The sequence below is a fragment of the Danio aesculapii genome, chromosome 7, assembly GCF_903798145.1.
Source record: "Danio aesculapii chromosome 7, fDanAes4.1, whole genome shotgun sequence".
NCBI classification, from domain to species: Eukaryota; Metazoa; Chordata; class Actinopteri; order Cypriniformes; family Danionidae; genus Danio; species Danio aesculapii.
Genome location: NC_079441.1, coordinates 39,068,695 through 39,095,696, shown reverse-complemented (window position 1 = coordinate 39,095,696; position 27,002 = coordinate 39,068,695). Strand labels below are relative to the sequence as shown.

Genomic DNA, 27,002 nt, shown 5'->3' with positions numbered 1-27,002 from the left:
AAATTGAGATGGTAAAGCCATTCAATTTTACTTATCAGATTTTAGAGCTATTGAAAAATATCTTCTTTATCAGGATTAGATTGGTTTAATTAAATAATTCTGAACTAAAAAGGGGGTAAAAACAGTGAGAATAATCTTTTATTCAGTTGCTTTAATACCTTCCATACAACATTGTTAACAAAAAAGCTGAATAGACACAAAATGAAAATGAAAACCCTACTAAGGTAACAAAACGCATTCAGGCTCTTACTTTTAAAAAGGAAGCAAATCCCAGAGTGACAAAACATTTACAGCTTAAAAATTAACATCTCCAAGATAGTCACCTGGAAGCCGAAATTCCTCATGCTCTGATATGATATGATATGTTTGGAAAAAAATGCTCAAAATGTCCAATGAAATTGGTGAGTACAAAAAGTCACAAGTGCAGTGTGATTCAAGTTAAATGTCATGTTTCTGAATAATCATGCTTGATGCATAGAGAAGAAGAAGAAGGCTGGAAATCACACCAACAGCCGTTTCACAGTCTTTAAACAATCCATGAGCAAAACACTTTGTAGCCAAGCTATTTTCTACTTATAAATATCACATACTGTACACACCATTTTGCTGTACCTGATAAAACTCTTGCAAACAAAATGGCTATAAAAGATTTCTGTACAGGAATTTTGTGCTGTGCAACAAGAAACAATGAAATACTTTTAAAATAAAGTATTATCAATGGATTATTTATGAGGAGCTGAACATAATTTCTGACAAGATTGTAGATTACCATTTGTTGTAGTAAGAAAGCACAGCATAAAACCAACAGAAAGAAAAACAGTTAATAAATACAGTACATATTTACATATGTAGCATCTTTCTATGAAAGGAGTTTTGTGTAACAAACTGAGACAATGCTACACTAACATTTCTGACAAAAAAAGTGATTTATATTAACGTAAAATATGTAAGCTACTGTATGCATTCATAAATGTGATGATCTAAATGTTTTCTTTTTCCTCAAAGTACATTTTCTGGCCATTTTATTCAGGGAAAAAGTCAAATAACGTGCAAAACGAATAAAACTAAAACAAGCAGACAAAACAAGAAAGAGTGTGAGCTTTAATTCTTTAAGAAATCATGGGAAAGCGGGACGTTTATGTTGATGACTGGAATTTAAGCTTTGGTGAGAGAGACTCTTTGTAGGCCAGTGTAAATCCCAGTAGAAGTAGCCTGGTTTAGTTAGTCCAGCGCCGTAACTCTCCTGCTACTATCGCTTCTGCGTGATCCTGTGCGGGCCGCGACATGCCCCAGTTACCTGCTGTTCCATTCATTTCTGCTTTCTTGCACGCGCCACTACGTCTGCATTAGTTTCTTTGCGCCATCCTCTGTCAGATGATACCTGAGACGCAAAGGAAGACTTGATTATTAAGGCGAACTGACAGGAGGGACTGTAGTGTACCAACAAATGAGAAACACACCAATGAGTCCATCCTTTAGAAATGTCTTCACTTCCCAAGTCCACAAGTGCCTGTGATAAAAAAAAACATCTGTGAGCCAAGAAAAATCCAACAATAAACAGAATAAGTAAAAACATTTTATTTTTGTTCTAACTTTGCCCAGCAGTAGCTTGTTTTTGGACAGCAGTCCTCCTCCGTTCTTGACAGCGATGTCCAGAGTCCTCCTGTGCAGCTCCACCATTGACACACTGAACTCAAAGCTGAAGAGAGCAAGACAATGAGAGAGTGTTACAGACTGTTGTTGGTTTAATATTCTACTCTACATCAATCTGTACTTTAATTTGCACAGGTAATCCAGCATCATGAGAAACTTTCAGCAAGAGAGCAACAAAAAGAAATATTTCTCCGAAACATCAGCAGTTGCATCACATTATAAAGCCCTGGTTGATTTGGTTTGGAGGGTAAAACGCTGTTTAATAGGAATTTAATATACAAGCAAATGTCTTGCAAAGACACACACTGCAAAAAATGCTTTACTTGCTTAGAGATTTAGTCTCATTTTCTAGTCCAAATATTTTACATGAATACATTCTTGAATAAAGGAACATTTTTCAGGACAAGCAACAAATAATGTCTTGTTTTCTGAAATAATAACTTAAAATTAAGTGTTTTTTCTTAAGACCTAAATCTGCCAACGGGGTAAGCAAAATAATCAACAAGATTGTTTTGCTTACCCTATTGGGAGATTATTTAGCTTGTTTAAAAAAAACTCAGTTAATTTTGACTAATTACAGTTGAAGTCAGAATTATTAGCCTCACTGTTTATTTTTTCCCCCAATTTCTGTTTAGCAGAGAGAAGATTTTTTTTCCAACACATTTCTAAACATAATAGTTTTAATAACTCATTTCTAATAACTGATTTATTTTATCTTTGCCATGATGACAGTAAATAATATTTGACTAGATATTTTTCAAGACACTTCTATACAGCTTAAAGTGACATTTAAAGGCTTAACTAGGTTAATTAGGTTAACTAGGCAGGTTAGGGTAATTAGGCAAGTTATTGTATAATGATAGTTTGTTCTGTAGACTATCGAGAAAAAAATTGCTTAAAGGGACTAATAATTTTGACCTTAAATGGTTTAAAAAAAAATTTAAAACTGCTTTTATTCTAGCCGAAATAAAACAAATATGATATCTCCAGAAGAAAAAATATTATCAGACATGCTGTGAAAATTTCCTTGCTCTGTTAAACATCATTTGGGAAATATTTGAAAAAGAAAAAAAAATTTAAAGGGGGGCTAATAATTCTGACTTCAACTGTATTTCTGGAAACAAGAAATGTTTTTTTCCTCGTTTAGAAAACGTTTCTTGATTTAAGACTTTTTAAATATTTGGAGAAAGAAAAGAAAGAAAGAAAGAAAGAAGAAAGAAAGAAAAGAAAGAAAGAAAGAAAGAAAGAAAGAAAGAAAGAAAGAAAGAAAAGAAAGAAAGAAAGAAAGAAAGAAAACTATACAATGCCTCTTCATCATTACAAATATTTTTCAACACAACATACAAGTTTGAATAGAAATGACTTTCAAAGTTTACCTAAAATGCTTGTCAGTTTACTCAACACAACAATTTACCAATTTGTATATGACATTAGAAAGAAGATATTACAAAATACAAATATGTATTTACAAATATTTAAGCTTTACTAAAACGTGCCAAGATCAGTTAATTGCATTTAAACTAAATCAATGCATTTTTGGTGATATTTTAAATGTGGTTAATAATGCATAGCAATACCACAATATGTTTGCAGATATTTAAGAAACATGCTAAGTGAACATTTTTGTTTATCTGAAAAACAAAAGTCAGATATTCTGCTTTGAAAATGTCGGAACGGCTGTCTTTGTTTTGGTTCTTTTAACCCTCGCACTGCCAGTTTAGCCAATTATATTTCAGCACCCCGGGTGCCATGGTGGAAAAGTGCGTATTTCATTCATTCATACAATCAGAAAGGCTCTAAAAGCATGTTTCAATTTATCAAGTTATTAATTAGCAAATAATATAAATTACGAACGTAAACATTAGCTGAGCAGGTTACATTGTAACCTTGTGTCCTAACAACACTCTTCGAGATGAGATTTGTAGTGATAAGAAATTTGGCTGTTTGCACCAGATGAAACACAACAGAAATTTTAATACAGACATTCAGAAGCACAGAATATGCACTCACTCACGAAATGGTAAGGTTGATGATTAATTAATACACATTAAACCTCACTAACATTATTAAATGTACATGCTGAATCACTGATATATGTTGGCTTTCTCTGAGTCACAGTTCTAAGTTGATTTTCAAACGGTCTTTTTTATTTTCAAGATCTGCTGCTGCTTTCAGTAGTATGGCAATAAATGTCATGTAAATAACATTCAAACTCACATCGTTGGCATTTAACACTGAATAAAGCACATGAGGTGTACCTGAGGTGATTCATTGTCAGTTTGTTGTTCACCTGGTGAGATATAGAAGCCGTTTCAAATATCAATTTGAGGTGTTGCTTAGAACAAAAACTCATTTTAAATATGGAAAATTAGTCCCTCTATCTGTGCCGTTACTTTATATATATAAAACGGTTTAAATCAGCCTTTAGGCTCGATCGTCAGACTCACTTCAGTTGGTCATCAATCTGGCAACCTGCGCTTGGGTGTCCACTGGGTGTCAAACTTACATACTGCAACCTTTAACTGTTGTTTTTAAAACAATTTTACAGATTTTTAAAGTCCAGTGTAATCAAAATAAAACTTTTCTTCATTTAATATTTAGGTCAAGCATTCTATAAGCTAGTGTGCACTAAAACGCTATAAAACTAACTTCCGGCAAAATGAATCAATGATTTTTTGAATGTGACGTCATTCTTCAGTTTCTCAACAGTTATAATATATTTTACTATTGAAACGATTTTTTTACTAAGATGGTTTAGTGGGTTTCTTACGACTGGTCATAGATGGGTTGAGCGTTTTCTTGAGGTGCTGGTTTTTATGCGGCCACTGCGGCTCTTATCTGGTAACAGGTAGAGGCGGATGTACGGGTCTGAGCCATCTTTGTTCAATGCTATGAGGTTTCTGCAATTATGACACAAGGGGAAACATATTTACACAACAGCAAGAGAAGTTTTTTTTTCAACCTGTTTGTCACATTCAACGCACAAATGCAGATGACTTATCGTTGATTATCTACAAAAACTAAAGTTTGTTTGGACATAACTCTAAGTGTGTGTACTGTGTATATGTGTTATGTGTGTATGTATTTGTGTATGTATGTATTTAGAGTTACTGTTGCCTTTCTATCAGCTGGAACTAGTCTGGCCATCTCCTTGAACTTCTGCATCAACAAGGCATTTGTGCCCACAGAACTGCCGCTCAATGGATATTTTCTCTTTTTCTTACTATTCCCTGTAAACCCTAGAGATTGTTGTGCATGAAAATCCCAGTAGATTAGCAGGTTTCTGAAATACTCAGACCAGCCCGTCTGGCAACCAACTGTGAAAGTCAATTAAATTGCCTTTCTTCCCCATTCTGATGCTCGGTTTTTGAACTGAGCAGATCATCTTGACCATGTCTACAAGCCTAAATGCATTGAGTTGCTGCCATGTGATTGGCTGATTACAAATTTGCATTAACGAGGTAGACATTAATTTAATTAACGTTGGACAGGTGTACCTAATAAAGTGGCCGGTGAGATTATTATGTCAAAACAAACTTTTATTTTGGATGTAATTATTTGAGATTAATCTTTGCCTAGCAAAAACGCATGTAAACACAACAACACCTCTCACTAGTATACTGAATATATTAAGTGTTGAAGTAACAATTAGGTCAAAAATAATGTGTAAAATAACTGGAAGTGGTACTGTAAAACAGAAAGGAGAACTATATTTTTGGATGAAGGTTAATGTGTGTCTTCTCACCTGCAGGCATGAACCACTACGATAAGTTATTTCCTCTGCGAGCTGTGTCGGACAGTGAGCTGGACTTCTCCAAGTGGATATTGGTTGAGCCCAGAGCCACTGGAACACAGAATCAACAGTTTGAATATTGTCAAAAAAAGTCTACATGAAGCCAATATTTACTGCATACGTCTACTGCATATTTAATTTAAAGGGACAGTTCACTCAAAAAAGCAAAAATGTACTCATCTTTAAAGAGTTCTAAGATAGGACTGCATAATACATCGTTTCAGCATTGATATTGCAATGTGCACATCTCTAATAGTCACAATGCAGTGTGTAATGTTGAGTCTGGATTATAGTTCACCAACAGCACACATGAGGTTTGTGAAGTGTTTAATCATAACAGATCAATAGAGTGAACGTATATGTTTGTAATGTGTTTTTAGGGCCTGTGAATTTTAAGAGCGTTTAAAGCATTAATGCACAAGAAGTTGTAGTGTTTGTACTTTAATCTGCTGTGTACAGGGCCTAAATTCCTGTACACAACAGATCTCATAACTCGACCTGCAATTAGAGGGATACAAAGTTAGCATTAGCTCTACTATAAAAGATCTGGGTGTTATATTAGACAGCAATTTAACGTTGAAAATCATATATCCCATGTCACAAAACTGCCTTCTTTCATCTGAGAAATATCGCTAGACTGTAGCTCTACACAAGACGTTTGGCCATAGGGGAAATCGTCGTGCCCAACTTCTCTCGAGGCTTTTATCCTTCACTTTTGCCAATTGGTGAAGTTTTTTTCCTCGCCGTTGTAGCCACTGGCTTGCATGTTTCAGGACTTGTAGAGCTGTGCATCAATGGATTTGCTCTTCAGTGTTTGGACTCTTAGCAGTGAATATTAAACCACACTAAACTGAACTGAACTAAACTGAACTGAACGGAACTTAAACTCTAAAAACGCAACTGACACCATTTCAATTCACTATCTACATTGTAAAAGGGCTATAGAAATAAAGATGAATGAAACTGAATTTAATAAAGATACATTTTTAGGAATTATTTATTCAATGAAGACTGTACAAAGTCATTTTAGATTTAACAATTACATTTTTATTCATTCATTCATTTTCCTTTGTCTTAGTTCCTTATATATCAGTGGTTGCCAGAGCAGAATGAACCACTTACTATGTTTTATGCAGCAGATGCCCCTTCCAGACATAACCCAGTACTAGGAAAAAACCACACACTCTCATATGCACTCATACACTATGGAGAATTTTGTTCATCCAATTCACTTATACCGCATGTCTTTGGACTGTGGGGGAAACCGGAGCACCCAGAGGAAACCCACATGAACACGGGGAGAACATGCAAAACTCCACACAGAAATGCCAACTGGCGCAGCTGGGACTCGAACCAGCAACCTTCTTGCAGTGAGGTGATAGTGCTAACCACTGAGCCACCATGCTGCCTTGACAATTTAGCTTCTGTACCTAAATGCCATTTGGCTCCCCAGATAACCATTAAGCATGTGTTGTTTCACTTTTCTATACTTACAGAATAATCTCAATCAATTTAAATTATTGAATTTTTTCCAAATAGAGCCATTCAAGCCATCTGGTGAAATTATATTCATTCCACAATATATATCACAGAAACAAAACAACAAAATGTCCAAATTTATCAAATACTGCGCTGTCTAGAGTTCCTTCTTTTTGTCATTGAACACTGAAGAATACTATTATCTGATTACCACAGAAGGAAATACCACAGTATTCAAAATATCTTCTATTGTGTTCAACAAAACAATTAAAACAGATATGGGTCGAAGGGAGGATTTCACTTTCGGGGGCATTTTACCTTAGGCATGTTCCTGCTGCTGCTGTGCATAATTTCCTTGATGCAAATCATTCCAACTTCAATTAATTAAACATTTTCAACCTCTACCTGGATAGATTGTGGTATTGTGGTAAACTCACATTTACAATCCAACCATTCTTCCTATTGTTTTTTTAAAGTGTAATTTGAATACAATGTGCCAGCTTGCAAATAAAAACAAGGAAACTAATAGCATTTAATTGATCTGTCTTCTTTTGTGAATTTCCAATGAGCAGATTAATCTTTCTACTTCTGCATAGCAGCTACAATTTAATTGTGGTATTTGTAACAATGGTAACCTCAGGTATGTCATTCAGTGTCTAATTGAATGCCTAATTTGAATGCCAGACTATGACAAACTTTGAGGATTCGGAAAAGTGAACAACAACAACAACAACAACAAAAAAATCTTATGCTTCACAAATAATTAAGAATATGCACTGATTAATCAAGTTATGCTGTGGTAAAATTAAGTGTTTTATGGAGGATTTCATGTGTAGGCTTTGACATTGTCATGTTAACGTAAAAAAAAAAAGTTTATTTATAAATACAGAATTGCACCTAATGACTATTTTTGAAATGTGATAGTAGAGCTGAATTTTAGACCGTCATTCAATTATTTGGTGAATATAAAAATTCTAAGAGCCTCTTTTATCTTAAAAGGAAATCTTTTTTAAAATTATAAATCCCTTACTTTCATTTTTGATCAGTGTAATGGACTCTTAATAAATCCTAAATAAAAGCATCATTTCTTTTAAGAAAACATTTTTAAAAGCAGTGCATTTTAATACCAACATAATATTCAGCAACATAATCCAGTATTACTCGAGTACATTTCAGTCCAGCTATATTTTGGCAATATGTGGATTGAAAAAGTCCTCTAGTTTTACATTAGCTTTCTCCAGTTATCCCATCGTGGTTAAGATTGTCTTTTTGGCTATTCAATACAGTCTGAGCTAGCTAAGCTATGATAGGGTTTTTAATAGGGAATCAGTGACAAATACAAATGGTTTGTGTCACGCTTCCCACTCCTTCACTGTTTAAATTGGTCAGGGCGGCTCAGTAGAGAGCAGTCTGCTCAGTGTTATCCAGTCAGTCCTGCTGCGCTGCACATTAGGCTGTGCGGACAAATGATTCACACGGAACTGCATACCGCTGTTGTCTCTCACTTTTATAGTGTTTTGGCTCATATGCAGCACAAAATTGGCAGAGCATTACCAGTGTGACTAACAATATCTAACAAAATTTAATTGCATTTGGAGAAAAAACAACTAAACGAAACAGGATTTTAAAAGAAACCATAAGTTCCTTACATTAAAGGGCCATCTAAATCAGTGTTTCTCAACCACGTTCCTGAAGGACCACCAGCTCTGCACATTTTCCATGTCTCCTTAACCAAACACACCTGATTCAGATCATCAGCCCATTAGTATAGACTGAAAGGCCTGTAATGGGTGTGACATACAAAGGAGACATCCAAAACATGCAGCGTTGGAGGTCCTCCAGGAACGTGGTTGAGAAACGCTGATCTAAATAACAACAACTTCAGCTAAAAATTAAAACAATATATTTTAAGTTAATATAAAACAATCTATTTTGCTGTTCTTTTTGACTGTTTCAACGTCATTTTTTGGACAGAAAATTAATAAGCTGGAAAGAAGGTTTAAAAGTGGAAGCATTTGAAAACAAAGACATCATGAGCATGTATGTTACATGTTTAGGGAGATGTGGATTAAAGGCAACCGCAAACAAATATACACAACAATGGTGGAGTGCATGGTAGCGTTGCATGGTAGCGAGCCACTAATGGCACATTGTCACTTTCCTGTACAGACTGTAAAGGTTCCCACTATTTAATAAACAGCAGATTCAAGGACTTTTAAGGACGTTTTAAAGCAACATTAATTTTAAATCAAGCACCTTTGTAATTCACACCACCATCATACTGTTATATAACCCTGAGCAGCATCAAGTTCCATCTCTGCTTAACATTTCACTTACACAATATTTACATAAAATGTAAGAGTAATGGTGAGGTTTTGAATGTGTCATTTTTTAAAAAGCTTTAAACAGTCATGTTTAAAGATCTTTAATAAAAGTAGTTAAATTCAAAACTGGTAATATTCAAATGTGACTTCTGAAATACTGATAAAATGTGTATTATTTGTTACATTTCTTGTACAAGATTTAAATTTAAGTTTTTTTTTAATTTATGATTTTATTTTATTTTTTGTTCTGTTTTTGACAGCAGCTTCAAACAGAATTCAAGCACTTTCAAGGACCTAGTATGTTTGTTTTTAGATTTAAGACCTTGAATATATATCTGAAATTCAAGTACTTTCAAAAAGTGTGGGAACCCTGTATGTACTAACAAGGTGATGGCACCCAAATACCGGCTTGCCATGTAATACAGCGGTTCGCCATTTTTGTAATGTAATGTGTATTTATATAGCGCATTTATTGTGTATGGCCATAAACCCAAGTGCTTTACAGTCATGAGGGGGTGCCTCCACACCACCACCAGTGTGCAGCATCCACTTGGATGATGCAAAGGCACCCACAGGACAACAGCACCAGTGTGCTTATCACACACCAGCTATAGTGGATGGGGATATTTGCACACCTACTCTTTACGAGAAGTATCATGGGATTTTAATAACCACAGAGAGTCAGGACCTCGGTTTTAACATCTCATCCAAAGATGGTGCCCACTGACAGTATAGTGTCCCGTTTACATTTACTGGGGGCTTTCGGACTTACACGGACCGCAGGTTGAGCCCCCCTGCTGGCCTCACCAACATCACTTCCAACAGCATCCTAGTTTTCCCATGCGGTCACCCATCCAGGTACTGACCAGGCTCAGCCCTGCTTAAGGTGATATGGCTGTGGTGTTTTTGGGAATGATGTTGTTGTGTAGATGTGAAACTTTTTCAGAATGCAAGGAGAAAGCTTTTCTGTTTTTGGCAACATCATGCTGTTTAATGTAGCCTAACATTACAAATGGCTGTGACTGTCCAGACTCCAGAATCAGCTCTTGATGTTGACTTGCTGTGCCAGAAATCACTCACTTGTTCAATGATTTTCTAATCCCTGAATAGTGCGCAGTAGTTGAGGGCACTTTATCAACCAGGAGCAACTTAAAATAAGCAAAGAATTGTGCAGTTATTTTAGTTTTCTCTCCCTGATTAGGGAACTTAATTGAGAGAAATTGCTATAAAAATATTGAGCAGCAATTGTTAATTGTATCTCTTAGCAATAATAATTAGGACCTGTTTAAAATGATTATACCAACAAGACAATAGGAGTGAATTTAAGACTTTAAGGCCTAAAATTTTGTTTTTGAAATTTAAGACATTTTAGGACTTTTTAAACCACGCTGGGACCCTGACACACTGCTGCAGCGTATGTGGATGTCTGAGCCCCTGGCAGACAGCAGATGCTTTGAGCACACTTCCCCAGATTAGAGCAGTGCAGGTCAGACTGTTCATTAGGGTCTACTGCTGGATCTCATCTCACTATAATTGTTAAATGTGATATTTAATTCATCTCGTCTCTATCGACTCTTTGGTCTTTTAAATCTATTGCTTGATCTCAGGTAATGGGTTTTGGTCTGAGCACAAAGATAAGTTAATATATTATTTATGTAACCATGTACACTGATTCTGCACATCTGACTGATTGCTTGCCTTTATTTCCTATATTGTATTAATTTATTGCACGTTATACTTTTATAATGGCCATATTGATTATTAAAACTGATATTCAGTGAAAGAGACAGGGTATTGCCTTTGTATTTTTCAAAGAAAATGAAAGCAGGCAGTTATGTTAGATTTCATTTTGTTATAAATATGCATACAGTGAAGATGACGGTCACATAAATATGTCACACGACGCCTCAACATTTTAGGTGTCTTTTAAGTTGCTAATACCAAAATGAAAATAGGCAGTTTCTTATATCATGTTTACATTTTATTGTTAAGAAAGTGAAACAACATAGCCAGGCTGATGTGTATGATGTTATAAAGTACACTGTTCCCTTTGAAGATTTACCCGTGTCCTCTGGAGTTTGTTTTTCCATATCAAACTTGCGAAGTCTGAACTTACAAGGATGCAAGACTGAACTTTGTGCACTCAATACTAAGAAAAAGACAAAATGTCTGCAGCCATGCCTCTAATTTAATGTCCCCCCCCCCCCATCCAAAACGGCCTCTTCAGCATTTCCAAAACACTCTGTTTTCGAGGCTCGAAAAGTCCAGGGTAGTGTGGATGAAAAGCGTAACTGTAGCAAAACGTTTGCGTTTTAAAACTAAAACATATTAGTGTACCGGGGGCCTCTGACTCATACTACAAGTATACTGTTTTAACAGAGGAATTTAAGCCACCATGTGGGAAAAAATAGGCTACATTTAGTGTGCAATAATGATTGTGATGTATCATTCCCATCAACTCCCGTGGTTGATGTCGTGACTCTAGAAAACTTGGAAATCAGACAACAGTACTTATAGAAAAAAGGCTCAAACTCACTTCTGCAGCTGCTGTAAACCTCTGCTGGAGCTCCAGTGTGGCGCAGGGTAGTGAAATGTCGGAGGCCAGACTAGGCGTAGAGTCTCTGTGAGACTGACGCTTGTGCGAGCTGCATATCCCAAGACTGGACACACTGCGACCTGCATCCGCTAACCTCACCGGAGAGCCATCTGACCCTCTTTCCCCTGAGGGGTGTCCGGGGAGGAGTACAGTGTGGGTTCTGGGATGGCTGGATGTCTGTAGGGCTGCTGGTCGGTTGAGGTGTGTGGAGACACACAAGTGTTACTCTGACTAGTGATTCTCACTCGAACAGATGACGGGTGCTGGATGTGACCTCCTTCTCCAGCGACAGGATCTGTGTAGTACATTTACGTGGATAAAATGTAATGATAAAAGAACTCGATGCGACACGCACACAAAATGATTGCACACAGACACACCAACCCTGAGAGCCATTTTGAGTTTGAGGGTGCTGTTGGGGCCGGAGCTCTGCAGAGGAACTGCTGATTCAGAGTCATGTCCGCCTCGTTCAGGAGAGATGCAAGAGATACCTGTAGACTACCCAGAGAGCACTTGTGCTTACTATCCTTCACCTGAGACAAACAATCAGACGTGACATCAGTTTACTTTAACTTAATTCTTATCTTTTAATCATAATAAAACAGGCTATATTGGTCTTTAAATAATCTGTTTCTTTTTGAGGACTCACATTGAAGTGGATTTTAGTCATTAAAATTATTTTAGTGACTATTTGTTACAGAACATTCATGCTTTTAGGACGGTGCCTTATAGAATACCTCAATTTCCAGATCCTGAGTCTGGGGGTTGTTGATAAGGAAGGGAAAAGTCTCTTCCCACAGTGGCTCACTGTTTTATACCTCACCTGCAAAATACAGAAACAGGCCATATGTGCATTGCTGGACTTATAGTTGTTAAAGCTAATGATACAATGTTACCTTGCTTGTGCACGTCTTCTGTCCTACAGTCAGTTTGACAAAAGGATTTGGATCTATGCTCACTTTCTTCCCAGACTGTTGAACAAAAAGAGAAAAAACCTAAATATGTATGCAATATGATATGACAAAGTCAAAAAAACATGATACAGTCTCCTTAAAGGGATAGTTAACACAAAAAATAATCTTATTATTTACTCTCCTTCATGTGGGTTTTAAATCTTTAACAGTTTCTTTCTTTTGTTTAATGCAAAAAACGATTATTTTGAAGAATGCTAGTTACTCTCACCCATTGACTTCCATAGTAGAAACAAAAATACTATGGAAGTCAATTGGTCCCAGCAAATAGCATTCTTCAAAATATCTTTTTTTTTCAGAAGAAAGAAAACTCAAATAGGTTTTTAAACAAACGAAGGGTGAGTAACTGACAACTGACTGATGTTAAATGGTGGGGTGAACTATCCCTTTAAATGGTCAATTACAAATATGCAATACATTCTGACAGGTTGGTTTATCAAAAATAATAAATTATAACTCTATTTTAAAAGCCATGCTTCTTTCTAGATTTACTTTCACAAAAGCACTGACACAATACTTAAAGTTGAAAAAATTTGTACAGCCACAGCAATCTGCCAAATTCAGATGACGTAAAACCATGCAGTGGTGCTTGAGGGAAGAATACATTAGAGGAGCACTTAATAAATAAAAAATCACAAAAGAAAGACGCATATGATAAAAGACATTAAAACATGCTTAGATTACGGATCATCGCTATGAACTTTCAAAAGTACCTTCAGGCCTTTATAAGGGGGTTTGGGGCCATCAGGTTTAAATACAAGAGGATTGGTCTTTCCCAGGAAGGATTGAGTGAAAATGAAAATAGGAAAGGTAAAATAAGAGAAGATGACATGCAAGAAGGATAGTCAGACCCTACAGTTTAAAAAAAATATGACAATAGATAAAATAATAATAATAATAGGGCGATGCGGTGGCGCAGTAGAGTAGGTAGTGCTGTCGCCTCACAGCAAGGTCGCTGGTTCGAGCCTCGGCTGGGTCAGTTGGGCGTTTCTGTGTGGAGTTTGCATGTTCTCCCCGCGTTCGCGGGGGTTTCTTCCGGGTGCTGGCGGTTTCCCTGACAGTCCAAAGACATGCGGTACAGGGGTAGGCTAAATTGTATGTAGTGTATGAGGGTGTATGGGTGTTTTCCTGGTGATGAGTTGCAGCTGGAAAGGCTCCGCTGCGTAAAACATGTGCTGGATAAGTTAGCGGTTTATTTCGCTGTCTAAGACTGACCAGCTGTATATAAATCATGCATGTGACTTCAGAAACAAAATATATGGGTCAAATATAAACGGTGACATAGTTACAAAGCATTCAAGCTAGAACTAAGGGACAATTAAAAATGAAAATTCTCTTATCATTTACTAACCATCCAATGTTAGAACATTTTTGGAGTTTCTTACTTCTGATGAATAGTAAAGAAGAAAAAAAAAAAAATGCTCGAAACCGGTTTCAGCATTGAGTTCCCAAAATGAATTTTATTTTTTTTACTATGTGACAGTGGCTGCCCATATTCAACAATTTTTAAATAATATATAATGTAAAAAATTCACTTTTAATAAACAGCGGGGAAATGTCAATTAACATGCATTGAGTTAATGATTTTGGCAGGTTCATTTGTTATTTGACTGTAAGAAATGTCTATTCACACTGTTAGTTAAATGCCTTCAGTTAGATCTGGGGAACCAGGATTCAGATTTTACTGGCAAACTCACAATACTCTCTACAGAGAGAGTCAGTGTCTCACAAAAGACTAGACCAGACGCTCTCCTTTCCTTTAGGTTTCCACAGCCGAAACTGCCCTCAAAGACACTCTTACAGCAGAAGAGGAAGGCACAATGAAAACCATTAATAAATGGGAATTTTACACTAAGACTAGGAGAGTTTAAACTAAATTCATTTATCAGGGTTTCTGCAGGTTTCATCAAGTCAAATTTAAGGATTTTTAAGACATTTTGAAGACAATTGTGAATGAAGTTTCAAACTTATACAGGCCTGAACACTAAGGGTTTTTTAGATTAGTAAACCTTTTTACTTGCCTCATCAAAAACTAATTCAAATTTAGTTATTTATTAAGTCACATATTTTAAATAATGTGTCAAAACAAGCAAACTCAATTTTTTCCATATAACTAATCTTTAAAATAATGACAAGCTTTAAAAACTATAATAAACTAAATTCAATTCAGTTCAATTCATCTCAGTTTAGGTCTGAGTCCTCACCAGGTAGCTATACATATATGTTGAACTTTTCAAACAAAAGTTAATTTAAGAAACACAATTAAACAACATGGGTAATAGAGCTAAAAATGTACATTTTGTTCAATGATCTAGTGAGATTGCTATTTGTTTCGATCTAGCCTGTGCAGATTGCTGGAGAACTACAGATATGCCACTGATAAGAACTACAACTCCCATCATGCACTAAAACACACCAGTTCCAGTTCTCTCCCTGATTGCACCCACACAGCTGGAAGCTCATGATGGACTAATCAGATAGATCATATAATGACTTTGCTGAGTCTTGTTATCCTGTAGCATTACAAAGCATTCTATTGTGTAGCCTTGCCCTGTTTCTTGTTTTGTTGTTTTTTATCACTTGCATCGACCTCTTTGCCTGTGATCACAACAATTTCTTATTTTTCCATTTGTTCCTGTCCATTTGTCTGTTTCCTGACTAAGCTTTTCTCTATGCTCCTGTTTGTTCCTGTATTGACCATTGCCTGTATGACTTTTGGATAGGTGTTCGGCCATTTGGGTAGCTTTAAATGGACAAAAGAAAATTAACACCTGTTTAAAACAATTTAAGACCTACAACAAAATATTTTAGTAGGCCTAAAATTGAGTTTTTGAAATTTAAGACATTTTTGAACTTTATTAAAATTCATATCATTAACTATATTTGCATAAATAACATTCTTAAAAGTTTACCCCCCCCCCCCCCCCCCCAAAAAAAAAAAAATATCAAAAAGTTCTAGGAATAAAAGAAAGAAAGTCTTGAAAATTCCAGGTTGAGTGAAAAAATCCAGAATTCCTTTTGAGTGAATTATTGTACCCAATAAACAACAGAATACCATCAATACACACTTGAATAATTTATATCAGTAAAAAAATGAAAGCAGAACATTAAAATGCTTTCACTGAAAACGAAAAAATATGTAAGACGTGTATCTTTGTAGGACATCAGAACATGTTGCTTTACAGATCCTCAGAAAGAACCTGTGTGTACACGCAAACACAGACATAATCTAATGTTTGTAGATTTCTTACCGGCAAATTACTGGCTGAGTCCAGGTTAACAATTAGCAGAGCGGAAGAGAGATTGTCATTAGTCCTTATGCTCTTCTGTACCTAATAAGTGTAAAACATGCACAAGATGAGAAAAGATTTATCAAAAGTTCATCGAATGCTTCAATCATGTCTGTGTCAATGTCAGTCAGTGTGTTAGTACACATCTTGATCTAGTTTTTCAGCACTCGGGTACAATGACAGCCACTCTAATCTGAGGTGAAGTTTGCCTGTAGTGACTTCTTCTAAATCAAACCACTGCAGATTTAAAAAACAAACGCTGTAATGTTAGAGAAGAGATGCTTCCTGGTGACATGGAGCCAATCTGTGAATCACATTAGCAATGCACACGTTAGCTGACCAATCCGAGCCTCTTGAGGGTAGGTTTTTGGAGGAACAGGAATATATACGTTTTCATGTTAGCTGAGTACGGTATATTATTAATGCAAGATATGTAAAAAAATAACATGATTTGTTACAAATAAAGCATGAGCACACGTTACTTTGCATCTTATTAACACAACCAAGCCAAAAATACCTTTGGAAAACCCTTTTAATAATTGTATTTAACAGCAAAATTATTAATCATTGTTCATCAATTTACTTAATCATTGGTTGATTTGGCTTTTACTGTATCTTACGACTCTTAAAGGCACAGTAGGTCATTTTCACAACTAGAGGATGCATATTCACAACAAACAAAGGCGTAGTTTGATGATGAAGTGACTGACTGTAAAATCTTTGGAGTTGTCATCTTCATTACATCCTACTAGACTCATGCAGAAATCATGGTCATGGATGAGTATTTAAGACTTATCATGGTAGTTTGAGTAAGGCTGAAAGCCATCAAAATAAACCAAGACCGCTGAAGCAATTCCTGATGAGTGATGAGCTCAATGTGGCATGAAAGCTGAAGAGCTTTTATTATACCCGAGTATCACTTCAGGTTCTTCCACTCGTGTCATATTGGGAAGAGGCAGCACTGTTTTGTCACACTGATTACATTTTAGGGTTCTGTTGCTTCTTTGTGCAGTCTAGAAAAATGCACAGGATATTATAGCATCTTCAGTGTTTCCTCGTCTATAAAACCAAATCAGAAATCAAGAGTGTGTGACGTACTTAGCATGGAGACACTAGACATGATCCTTGTCGCTAGTTAAAATTGCTTATTTCTAATATTATTTGAATAATTTAAAATAATCCAAATACAAAAGTCAGCAAAATGTTAAATATGTTAATGAAAAAAATCGTACATACCAGGTCTTTTAAGGTAATTTTTAAAACAAAAACATTTTTTTAAAAACGTGCATGGGCACTGGTGCGGTGTGGTGGTGCAGTGGGTAGCGCTGTTGCCTCACAGCGAGGTCACTGTTTGAGCCTCCGCTGGGTCAGTAGCATTTCTGTGTGGAGTTTGCATGGTCTCCCTGTGTTGGCATGGGTTTCTTCCGGGTGCTCCAGTTTCGTTATAAGTGAATTGGGTAAGCTAAATTGTCCATAGTGTATGTTAGTGAATGAGTGTGTTTGGGTGTTTCCCATTGATTGTTTGCAGCCTGAAGAGCATCTGCTGCGTAAAACATATGCTGGATAAGTTTGCGAACCCTGGTTAATAAAGGGTCTAAGCCGAAAAAAAATGAATGAATGAATGAATGGATGGATGGATGAATGAATGGATGGATGGGCACTGTTGAGCTCAAGTTGCAAACATTGGATTCTACTTAAATACTTGAACATTCCAAAATGCAAACAAGAATATGAATCAGCTATTGACATACAAACAGTAGATCGAGTTGTTTCTGAACAGCCTGGTCCACCATCTCACTGCTCATGTTGGGGTCATGGATGGGAAAAGCCTCAGTAAAGAGCAGCGTGGCATTGGCACGAACCTCAGCATTGGTGGCCTGTTTAAAATGATAAAGATATGATAAAGATATATCACTAACACATTAACTTTAGTGCAAATAACTACATGCACTAAATACGTCAACAACTATAAAAGTAACCTTTAATGCCTTCCACAGAACTGGCTTGTAGAGCCTGTGCAGCATCTCATCGACTCCTTCGCGAAACTTCTGCTTGTGGAAATAAGTAAGGATCTACATAGAGAGACGGAAACATCGCAGAAAAAGAGAGTTTTAACTACAGATAACAAATTGATCAGAAGAAGTTGTCAAATATTCCCTGAAAGTATCTCTGATGTTCATTCATGTTTTTTTTCATGGCAACTAAACAGTGATCTATCAAGCTACATTAAAAAGAGCTAAAATGATGATTTATTTTTTGAACTTTGGAATGACTGAATCCTGCAGCTGGATAAAAAGTTGAGATGTGTTTTCTGACCTGTCTGACTTTGCTGTGGACAGGAGAGTTTCTGTGCAGCAACAGAGCATGTTGCATCAAGTCCTGGATGCAGGCAGACTCAATCTCCTCCAGAAAAGGGCCTGATGCCTTCCTCCATGCTCTGAAGTAAATCTCAGCCACGTGAACAGATAGAGCTCTGCAAGTACAGCGGGGAAGAATGCCCACTTTAGATCAAAGCGACTAGAAGATAACGCCAATTTATACAGACTTAATAGTGCTAAATCTGCAGATGCTAATATTGTTTGTCTTATAGTAAGTGCAAAGATGTTTCTGTGTGATTGATCACCTTCTACGAAAGTAGTGACAGGCAAATTTCTCCCTCTGAATTTTTGAAGTACTATTTAAAAGGCACAGGGTGTACTTTTTACCACATTCATGATTTGTATACGTGCCAATACTGCTATACTTCTTTCTTGAGCTCTCCTGTTTCCATATTGAGCCTAACAGCTTTACTGTTTTATATTCATGTAAGCAGTTTGTCTCCTCTACATCATAAGTAACTCAAAGTAAGCAAAAAGTTACTGAGTGCACATTTTAGCAATATGAAACAAGAGGTCATGAGTGTATGATATACTTTGGGAAAAACTGCAGCTGATTCTTAATAGTTTCATGAATCATCCGAATGAAGTTGTCATTCCAAGAAAAAAGGAAGGCAAGGAAGCGTTTCCCCTGAAAAATGAGCAATAAACAGAGTTACATCTCTCATAGAAAACAATACCTCAAGCTCATGAGCCCAGAGAAACATGTAGACAAACCTCTTCCTGTTTGATATGAGAGGCCCTGAAAAAGCACTGGAGAAGAGGGTCGATGACCTGCTGACCTTTTTCAGATGCAAAGTCGACACTGAGAAGCACCTCGCGTAGACTACAGAGTCTTCTGAGCTCGCTGACCTGAGAATATGACCAAAAAAGTAATTATTCGATATCAAAGTATATCATTATAACAACGTCATATCTGTAATATAATATTACTAGTACCGGTTTATCAAGTGTAACAGTGTTCTCCAAACAAACAAGAAAAGCAGTCCAGCCAAGCTCATCCTTGCCTTGCAATCCCGCCTCCACCAGCATTCAAACAGCCAGTGAATAGCCTGCTGAAGGGGAGTTTGTGATAGTGGCAAAGCGCTCTCTATAGCTGGAGAAAAAAAGCGCATTCACAATTTAAGATAACTATTTTGAATAACACTCACCGGCCACTGTATTAGGTACACTTTTCCAGCTGCTCGTTAATGCAAATTTCGAATCAGCCAATCACATGGCAGCAACTCAATGCATTTAGGCATGTAGACATGGTTAAGACGATCTGCTGCAGTTAAAACCGAGCATCAGAATGGAGAAGCACAGTGATTTAAGTGACTTTGAATGTGGCATGGTTGTTGGTGCCAGACGGGCTGGTCTGAGTATTTCAGAAACTGCTGATCTGCTGGGATTTTTACGAACAACCATCTCTAGGGTTTACAGAGAATGGTTCAAAAAAGAGATTCTGTGGGCACAAAGACCTTGTTGATGCCAGAGGTCAGAGGCCAGAATGGTTCCAGCTGATAAAAAGGCAACAGTAACTCAAATAACCACTCGTTACAACCAAAGAGCATCTCTGAATGCACAACACTTCCAAACTTGAGACAGATGGGCTACAGCAGCAGAAACCACACAGGTGCCACTCCGTCAGCTAAGAACGGGATACTGAGGCTACATTCACACAGGCTCACCAAAATTGGTTGCTGACCATGTCCACCTCTTTATGACCACAGTGTACCCATCTTCTAATGGCTGCTTCCAGCAGGATAACACAGCATATCATAAAGCGCAAATCATCTCAGACTGGTTTCTTGAACATGACAATGAATCCACTGTACTCAAATAGCCTCCACAGTCACCAGATCTCAATCCAATAGAGCATCTTTGGGATGTGGTGGAATGGGAAATTCGCATCATGGATGTGCAGCCGACATATCTGCAGCAACTGTGTGATGCTATTATGTCAATATGGACCTTTCTGAGGAATATCTCCAGAACATTATTGAATGTATGCCACGAACGGTTAAGGCAGTTCTTAAGGCAAAAGGGGTCCAACCCGGTACTAGTAAAGGGTACTTAATAAAGTGGCCGGTGAGTGTATATAATTCATTCAACCATTGCAGAGTGGTGACATGAAATAATAATAATGACATCAAATAAGATCAAACTTGCAACAATGAACCTTTAACATAACTATTTAGCAACACAACCCATTAAACAAAAGTCACATTTATTTATTTTTGGTTAAAATGGATTAAATAAATCATGTTTAATATACCATGTTTTAAACTCAATTAATGAACGCAAACATTTTTTTTTTTATTCTAGCAAATCCCAAACATATATTTATGCTTTTGGATGGTATAGGTGAACATTTAATATACAAAGTAATTCTACATTATATAACATTATATATACTGTATTGCTTTTACTTGCAAATATTTGTCAAATTTCATAGATTTTTTTTATAAAAAAGGCAGTTCAACCCAAATTTAAATTCAGGGCATTACCTGCATGTTGTTCCAGACCTCAAAGACTTTTGTTCAATGAAAATATATTTTTTAAAGAAATTTGTAAAGGTTCTGTCCCTCCATAGACAGCCTACACAATAACCATTCTCAGCCCAGAAAGGTAATAAAAACACAATTGTTCGATATGAATGTTCTTCTTTGTGCACAAACAGCATTCCCAGTTGCTTCATGAAATTGCAGTTTAGCCACCGGAGTCACATGGACTACTTTAATCATGTTTTTACTGCCTATCTGGGCCTGGAGAACGTTATTTGCGTACAGTAGGCTGTCAATGGAGAGACGAAAAATCCACATGCTTAATTACAAACATCAGTCGTGTTCAAAGAAAAAACAAATTTCAAGTTTGGAACAACACGAGGGTATGCAAGCAACAAAAAAACATTACATTTTTAGGTAAACTAGTCCTTTGTTGAATATTCTGTCATGTGCTCTTTCACAAAAAAAACAACAACAGAAATGTCTAGATGAAGAGTGACAATAAAGATACGTACAGTTCAGTATCTGGGCACAATTGAGAAGAGTGGTATAATTGTCATTTTCCTGCAAAGCATCTACAGAGACTGTAGAAACAATAGTGACGCCTTCTATTACAGCCATGGTTTGTATCTGAAAGTAAACAAGAACAACACCTGCAATCATTCTCATTTGCATTAAAGAAATCAGAAATTGAAATTAAAGTTTAAAAATTAAAAATTGTCAAATAAAGTGAATTAAAAAGTTTTTTAGATGTTAAATATCAGTTTGTTAGTTTCAAGGATATCTACATGCTAGTGTGCTTAATAGCAGTGATAGCATTTTCATTTAGAAGATATAAACCTCATATAAGCATCCAAAACTTCCCAGTATGTCACCTCTGCCTAAATGGATCAATGTTTATTTTGACATCACCTCAGTTTCTTATCAAACCTTCTGGCCAATCAAATGCTTTCTAGTATCTGACATGCCCCGCCCCCTTCAGGACACTTCTCATTTGTTTTTCATTTGATGTGCTTGAGCTCAACCACTCTCACTGGCAGAACTGTGATATAAACTAAACACTATTGGCTGTCCCACACTGTCTTCATGTTTGAGTTGAGATTGTCAAATTTTAAATAAAAAAATAAAAAATTAACAAGATATGCTCTAGATTTACTGGCCCTTTCAAAAAATGAGTAGCGTCACCTGTTCCTCAGAAACCTCCAGCTCCATGTCTCCAGCATCCTCCTCGGCTCCAGTGATCCAGCGCTCTGAAGGGGAAAGAGTGAGGCTGTGTTGCAGTAACTTCAGCTGTCTGTCCCACAGATCCTGCCTCTGACTCTTCTGCAGCTCCGCCAAAATTTCCACCAGGTCAAATGGATCCGCTCCATCCTTCTACAGCACAAACAGAAGGAACAAAATAAAATGACCCTCAAAATATGAAAAATCCATGAATTTTCTAGTGGCTCTGAAGACTCTCCACATAGATGCTGCATCATTATTCTAAACATAATACAATAATCTCAATATAAGTAAAAGTTCAGCCATAATGCCAAAACTCTGATTTATTTGCAACTGGTTTCTTTGAAATTTCCCAGGGGGGTTTTCCACTTTGTGATGTGGTAAATATGATTTGCTAGCATTTGAACCCTTTGTTCTAGAATCCAAACTGCAGCACTTCAAACACACTTTTTGGAAATGTGTGCCTATTAAAATAAAATAAAAAATTAAATAATAAAACGCTTTAAATTTTTATACATTCAAGTAGTTCATGCTGTAGAGCAAATCATCAGAAATTGTCAGGTTATTTAACAGAACTGAATCGTCTATGAATATATGATACATTTTAAACTACATTCTATAAACCCCACAGGAAAATATTTAGTAAAGAGAGGTAAATTATTTTTCTGGGTTAAAGCACACTATAGTCTTTAACTCGGACAAGTACATAAGGTCTTGACAAAATAGTCAGTTATTTATCCCCTCTTGAAAATAGATGATTACAAAGCAGATATGAATCGCAAAAAATGGACTGCGTTTACTTTCATTTCTATTTGTTTGTACTGTTTCTGAAAAAATAAAAAACTGAGCCAGGCAAATTTAGCGGAATTGAAACAGAATAAGTCGTTAACAATTTAGTACTATTAAATTAAATATTTCAAACTATGTAAATACGAAGAAAAAACATTTAGATTTTTTTTAAATAAGCACAATTGCTAATACATTAACATTTCAAATGTATTTATGAAAGCACTACAATGGTAAGACTATTGAGTATATTCAGTACTCTTTAATTGCTTTTTATTTTATCCAAAACTGCAAATTTGTTATAAATAATCTTATAGATTCGAGCCCCACTAGAAGAGTATAGTTATTATATAAGCAGTATATTGTTTTGTTGCATTCAGTGACACTGACATGTAATTTGATGAAGTTCAGAAAGTCCTGGACGTGCTCGTGATGGACAGAATCCAGAAACTGCTTTCGTTTCGACATCTTCCTGACAATCCTATCAGACAAAATAGATGGCACAAGTAAATATCGGTCAGTGACGCTGGTATAAATATAGTATAACGTTATAATCTCTTCACATATCACATACACATTGGGCGCAGTTTTTTCTTACCAGAAGTCAAACCCGAATAGCAAGTTGTTGTTTTCTTTACTTTGCAGGCACTGCTTTCTAAACTATATCAGCACATAAGACAGCATATGGTGAATATTAATTTTCAGTCAGTTCAAACCTGTTAACTGTTAGTTTGTTCACGTACAGAAGATCCTCAAATCCCGCTGCTGCGCCCGTTTCTGTTTTCACCCGCTCAAAATTGAAGAAGCGTCATGACGTCATGCGTAGTGTATCGCATAGGACGTATCCTCTCGTCATCTTGTGTTTACAGCGCCACCTGCCGTATGGGAGATCAACGGCGCTATAGCCTAAATGTAATGGATTTCTTTGCGATCTCTGTTAAATTATTACGTAAAGTTTAAAAAAATGATATTTGTACAAGTTTCAACACGTTTAATACGTTAATTGTTGTCATACAACATCAGCTTGCCTTATTTCCTACGCTAAATCAATTCTTGAGTGTTCAGTTAATGTCCACAAGGTGAAGCCAAAACACCGCAGATGAAAAATAATCACCACTTCCCTGATTAAGCCAATACAAACCTTTTTGCATCACAAGTTTTTTTAAATGTTGTTCAAATGTGCAATTGTGTTACTGTTTCATTAAATATGTGCTAATGTTCATTCATTTTTTTAGTTTCCGAAAGACATTACAGATATAACTTACATAACCTCTCAAACAGAAAGAGACTTACAGATCTTGCATATGCTTTGTATTTTCTTTCCTTTAACAACAACAACAACAACAACTATAAACAGTAAAACATGGGGAGCTACAAATCCTTTATAAGATTTTCTTTAAAGAAGAAAAGATGTACTGTATATTTAGATACATAATATTAAATTTAAAAGTTACAATTCAAGACAAATTTGGGCATATTGGGGAAATATACTCAATCCATTTACTCCAATTTGCTTTTTAAGTATTCAGTCTGTGTTCATCCATGGCATTTATAGTGTGCATTTTATCAATCCATTCTTCAACTGTAGGTGACTCTAACTTTAACCATTTTTTTGTAATGACTTTTTTTCCTTCTGACAGAGGAATATGTAACAGTTTCTTATCTTGTCTAATCCATCTATCTAAATTTATATTACCTAAATATGAAAGTTTCATAAATGAAAGCAATCTCTACTTCAAATATGGTGTCTAAATGTATTTTTATCTCTTTCCAGTATGGGGTTAGTTTCTGACAATCCCAAAAAACATGATAGTGATTAGGTACTTTTCCCCCACACATTCTCCAGCAGCTAGTGCCCTTTCCTCTGTGTATTTTCTGTGATGAAAATCCTTAGAACTTTTTTCCAACAGAATTCTCTCCACATGGTTGAGCTGGTACATTTTCATTGAGTTTTACAAATATTACCCCAATCCTCATCTGATATATTCAGATTTCCTTCCATTTTCATTTATCTCTAACATATAATGTATTGTTTGGTACAGATTCACGAAATCTCTTATACAGTTAGGTCCATAAATATTTGGACATCAACACAATTCTGACATTTTTGGCTTTATTTACCAACACAATGGATTTGAAATGAAACGAACAAGATATGCTTTAACTGCAGTCTGTCAGCTTAAATTTGAGGGTATTTACATCCAAATCAGGTGAATGCTGTAGGTACTACAACAGTTTGCATATGTGCCTCCCACTTGCTAAGGGACCAAAAGTAATTTGACAGAATAATAATCATAAATCAAACCTTTACTTTTTAATACTTGATTGCAAATCGTTTGCAGTCAATTACAGCCTGAAGACTCGAATGCATACAGACATCACCAGATGCTGGGTTTCATTCCTGGTGGTGCTCTGCCAGGCCTCTACAGCAACTGTCTTCAGTTCCTGCTTGTTCTTGGGGCATTGTTCTTGGGTTACAAGTTGATCTTGATCTCGTCTGTTCATAGGAGGTTGTTCCACCACTGTTAAGTTTTTTTTTAGAACTCTAATCTGGCCTTTCTGTTTTTGCGGCTCACCAATGGTTTACATCTTATGGTGAACCTTCTGTATTGACTCTGGTATAGTCTTCTTTTGATTGTTGACTCTGACACACATACACTTACCTTCTGGAGAGTGTTCAACTGTTCAACTGGCCAACTGTTGTGAAGGGTGTTTACTTCACCAAGGAAAGAATTATTTGGTCATCCACCACAGTTGTTTCAGTGGTCTTCTGGGTCTTTTGGTGTTGCTGAGCTCACTGGTGTGTTCTTTCTTTTTAAGAATGTTCCAAGCAGTTGTTTTGGCCACTCCTCATCTCTCTGATGGGTTTTTTCAGCCTAATGATGGCTTGCTGGCTGATAGCTCTTGGATTTCATCTTGAGAGTTGACAGCAACAGATTCCAAATGCAAACAGGACACTTGAAATGAACTCTGGATCTTTTAATATCTGCTCATTGTAATTAGGATAATAGGAAATAACACAGACCTGGCCATAGAACAGCTTAGAAGGCCAATTGTCCAATTACCTTTGGACCTTAACAAGTGGGAGGCACATACGTAAAACTATTGTAATTCCTACAACTCTCACCTGCTTTGAATGTAAATACCCTCAAATGAAAGCTGACAGTCTGCAGTTAAAGCACACCTTGTTCATTTCGAATCCATTGTGTTGGTGTATAGAGCAAAAAAATGTTAGAATTGTGTCGATGTCCAAAAATGTATGGACTTAACAGTATAATTTAGAAATGATATTATTACATGATTGGGCCTTGTCCACTGATAGAAACACTTTTATTACTTCTGTCTTTGCAACTTTCAATATTTCTGGTTTAATATTACAATCAATTCAATGTCTTGCTTGAAGGTATCTATATGTCACTTTGATTAAACCCATATTTCTTCCTGTAGAAATTCAAAAGTTTACAATAGTTCGAAATTCTTAGTCCATCTTAAAAATCTGTCATCTATTTGGTTAGGGATGTTTATACATTTTCAACACAAAAACTCAAGTTATGTATTACGTTTTGGGTTTCCATTTTAGTTATTCCATAATTAGGGAGAATAAAGAAATAAACACTATAAAATCAGCAAACTATGCATGGATATACCTCTGTAAAACTTTCAGAATACAGATATGAATAAAACTGTAAAGTTTAACGTATTTAAGTGCTGCTGAAGTGTTTGTGTAGCTCAGTGCAGAATTTTCATTGAGAGAAAATGTAATGTAACTAAAAATTGAAACATTTAAAAGTATTTTGAACATTTTCTTTCATTTAGACTGACAATTACATTACAGTCTCACCTTGACCCATTTAAGTAATAAAAAGCAAAAGGTTAAAAAATATGAATCAAGGTGTATAAATTGAGATGGTAAAGCCATTCGATTTTACTTATCAGATTTTAGAGCTATTGAAAAATATCTTCTTTATCAGGATTAGATTGGTTTAATTAAATAATTCTGAACTAAAAAGGGGGTAAAAACAGTGAGA

The 27,002-nt window shown here is 36.1% G+C and overlaps 1 protein-coding gene and 1 pseudogene across 1 annotated transcript; both read right to left on the bottom strand.

Annotated features, from left to right (window-relative positions):
• Window positions 1-130: 130 nt before the first annotated feature.
• On the bottom strand, window positions 131-18,820 carry LOC130231443 (extended synaptotagmin-2-like; annotated as a pseudogene).
• Window positions 18,491-23,766, bottom strand: LOC130232904 (condensin-2 complex subunit G2-like). Its single transcript, XM_056462883.1, has 8 exons — window positions 23,691-23,766; window positions 23,365-23,455; window positions 22,153-22,341; window positions 21,483-21,597; window positions 19,421-19,577; window positions 19,199-19,333; window positions 19,018-19,112; window positions 18,491-18,579 (listed from the first exon to the last, which is right to left on the bottom strand). The coding sequence occupies exons 2-7, from the start codon at window positions 23,440-23,442 to the stop codon at window positions 19,058-19,060; spliced, it is 729 nt and encodes a 242-aa protein (XP_056318858.1). The 5' UTR covers window positions 23,443-23,455; window positions 23,691-23,766; the 3' UTR covers window positions 18,491-18,579; window positions 19,018-19,057.
• Window positions 23,767-27,002: the final 3,236 nt, after the last annotated feature.

Excerpts from the sequence above, each read along its gene's own strand:
- LOC130232904 (XM_056462883.1), bottom strand. The coding sequence starts at position 23,442 with ATGTCGAAACGAAAGCAGTTTCTGGATTCTGTCCATCACGAGCACGTC. Across the intron at positions 22,342-23,364 it reads TGAACTTCATCAAATTACAT|AAGGATGGAGCGGATCCATT; the intron begins GTCAGTGTCACT and ends TTTGTGCTGTAG. Across the intron at positions 19,334-19,420 it reads CTGTTACACTTGATAAACCG|GTCAGCGAGCTCAGAAGACT; the intron begins GTACTAGTAATA and ends TCATATTCTCAG.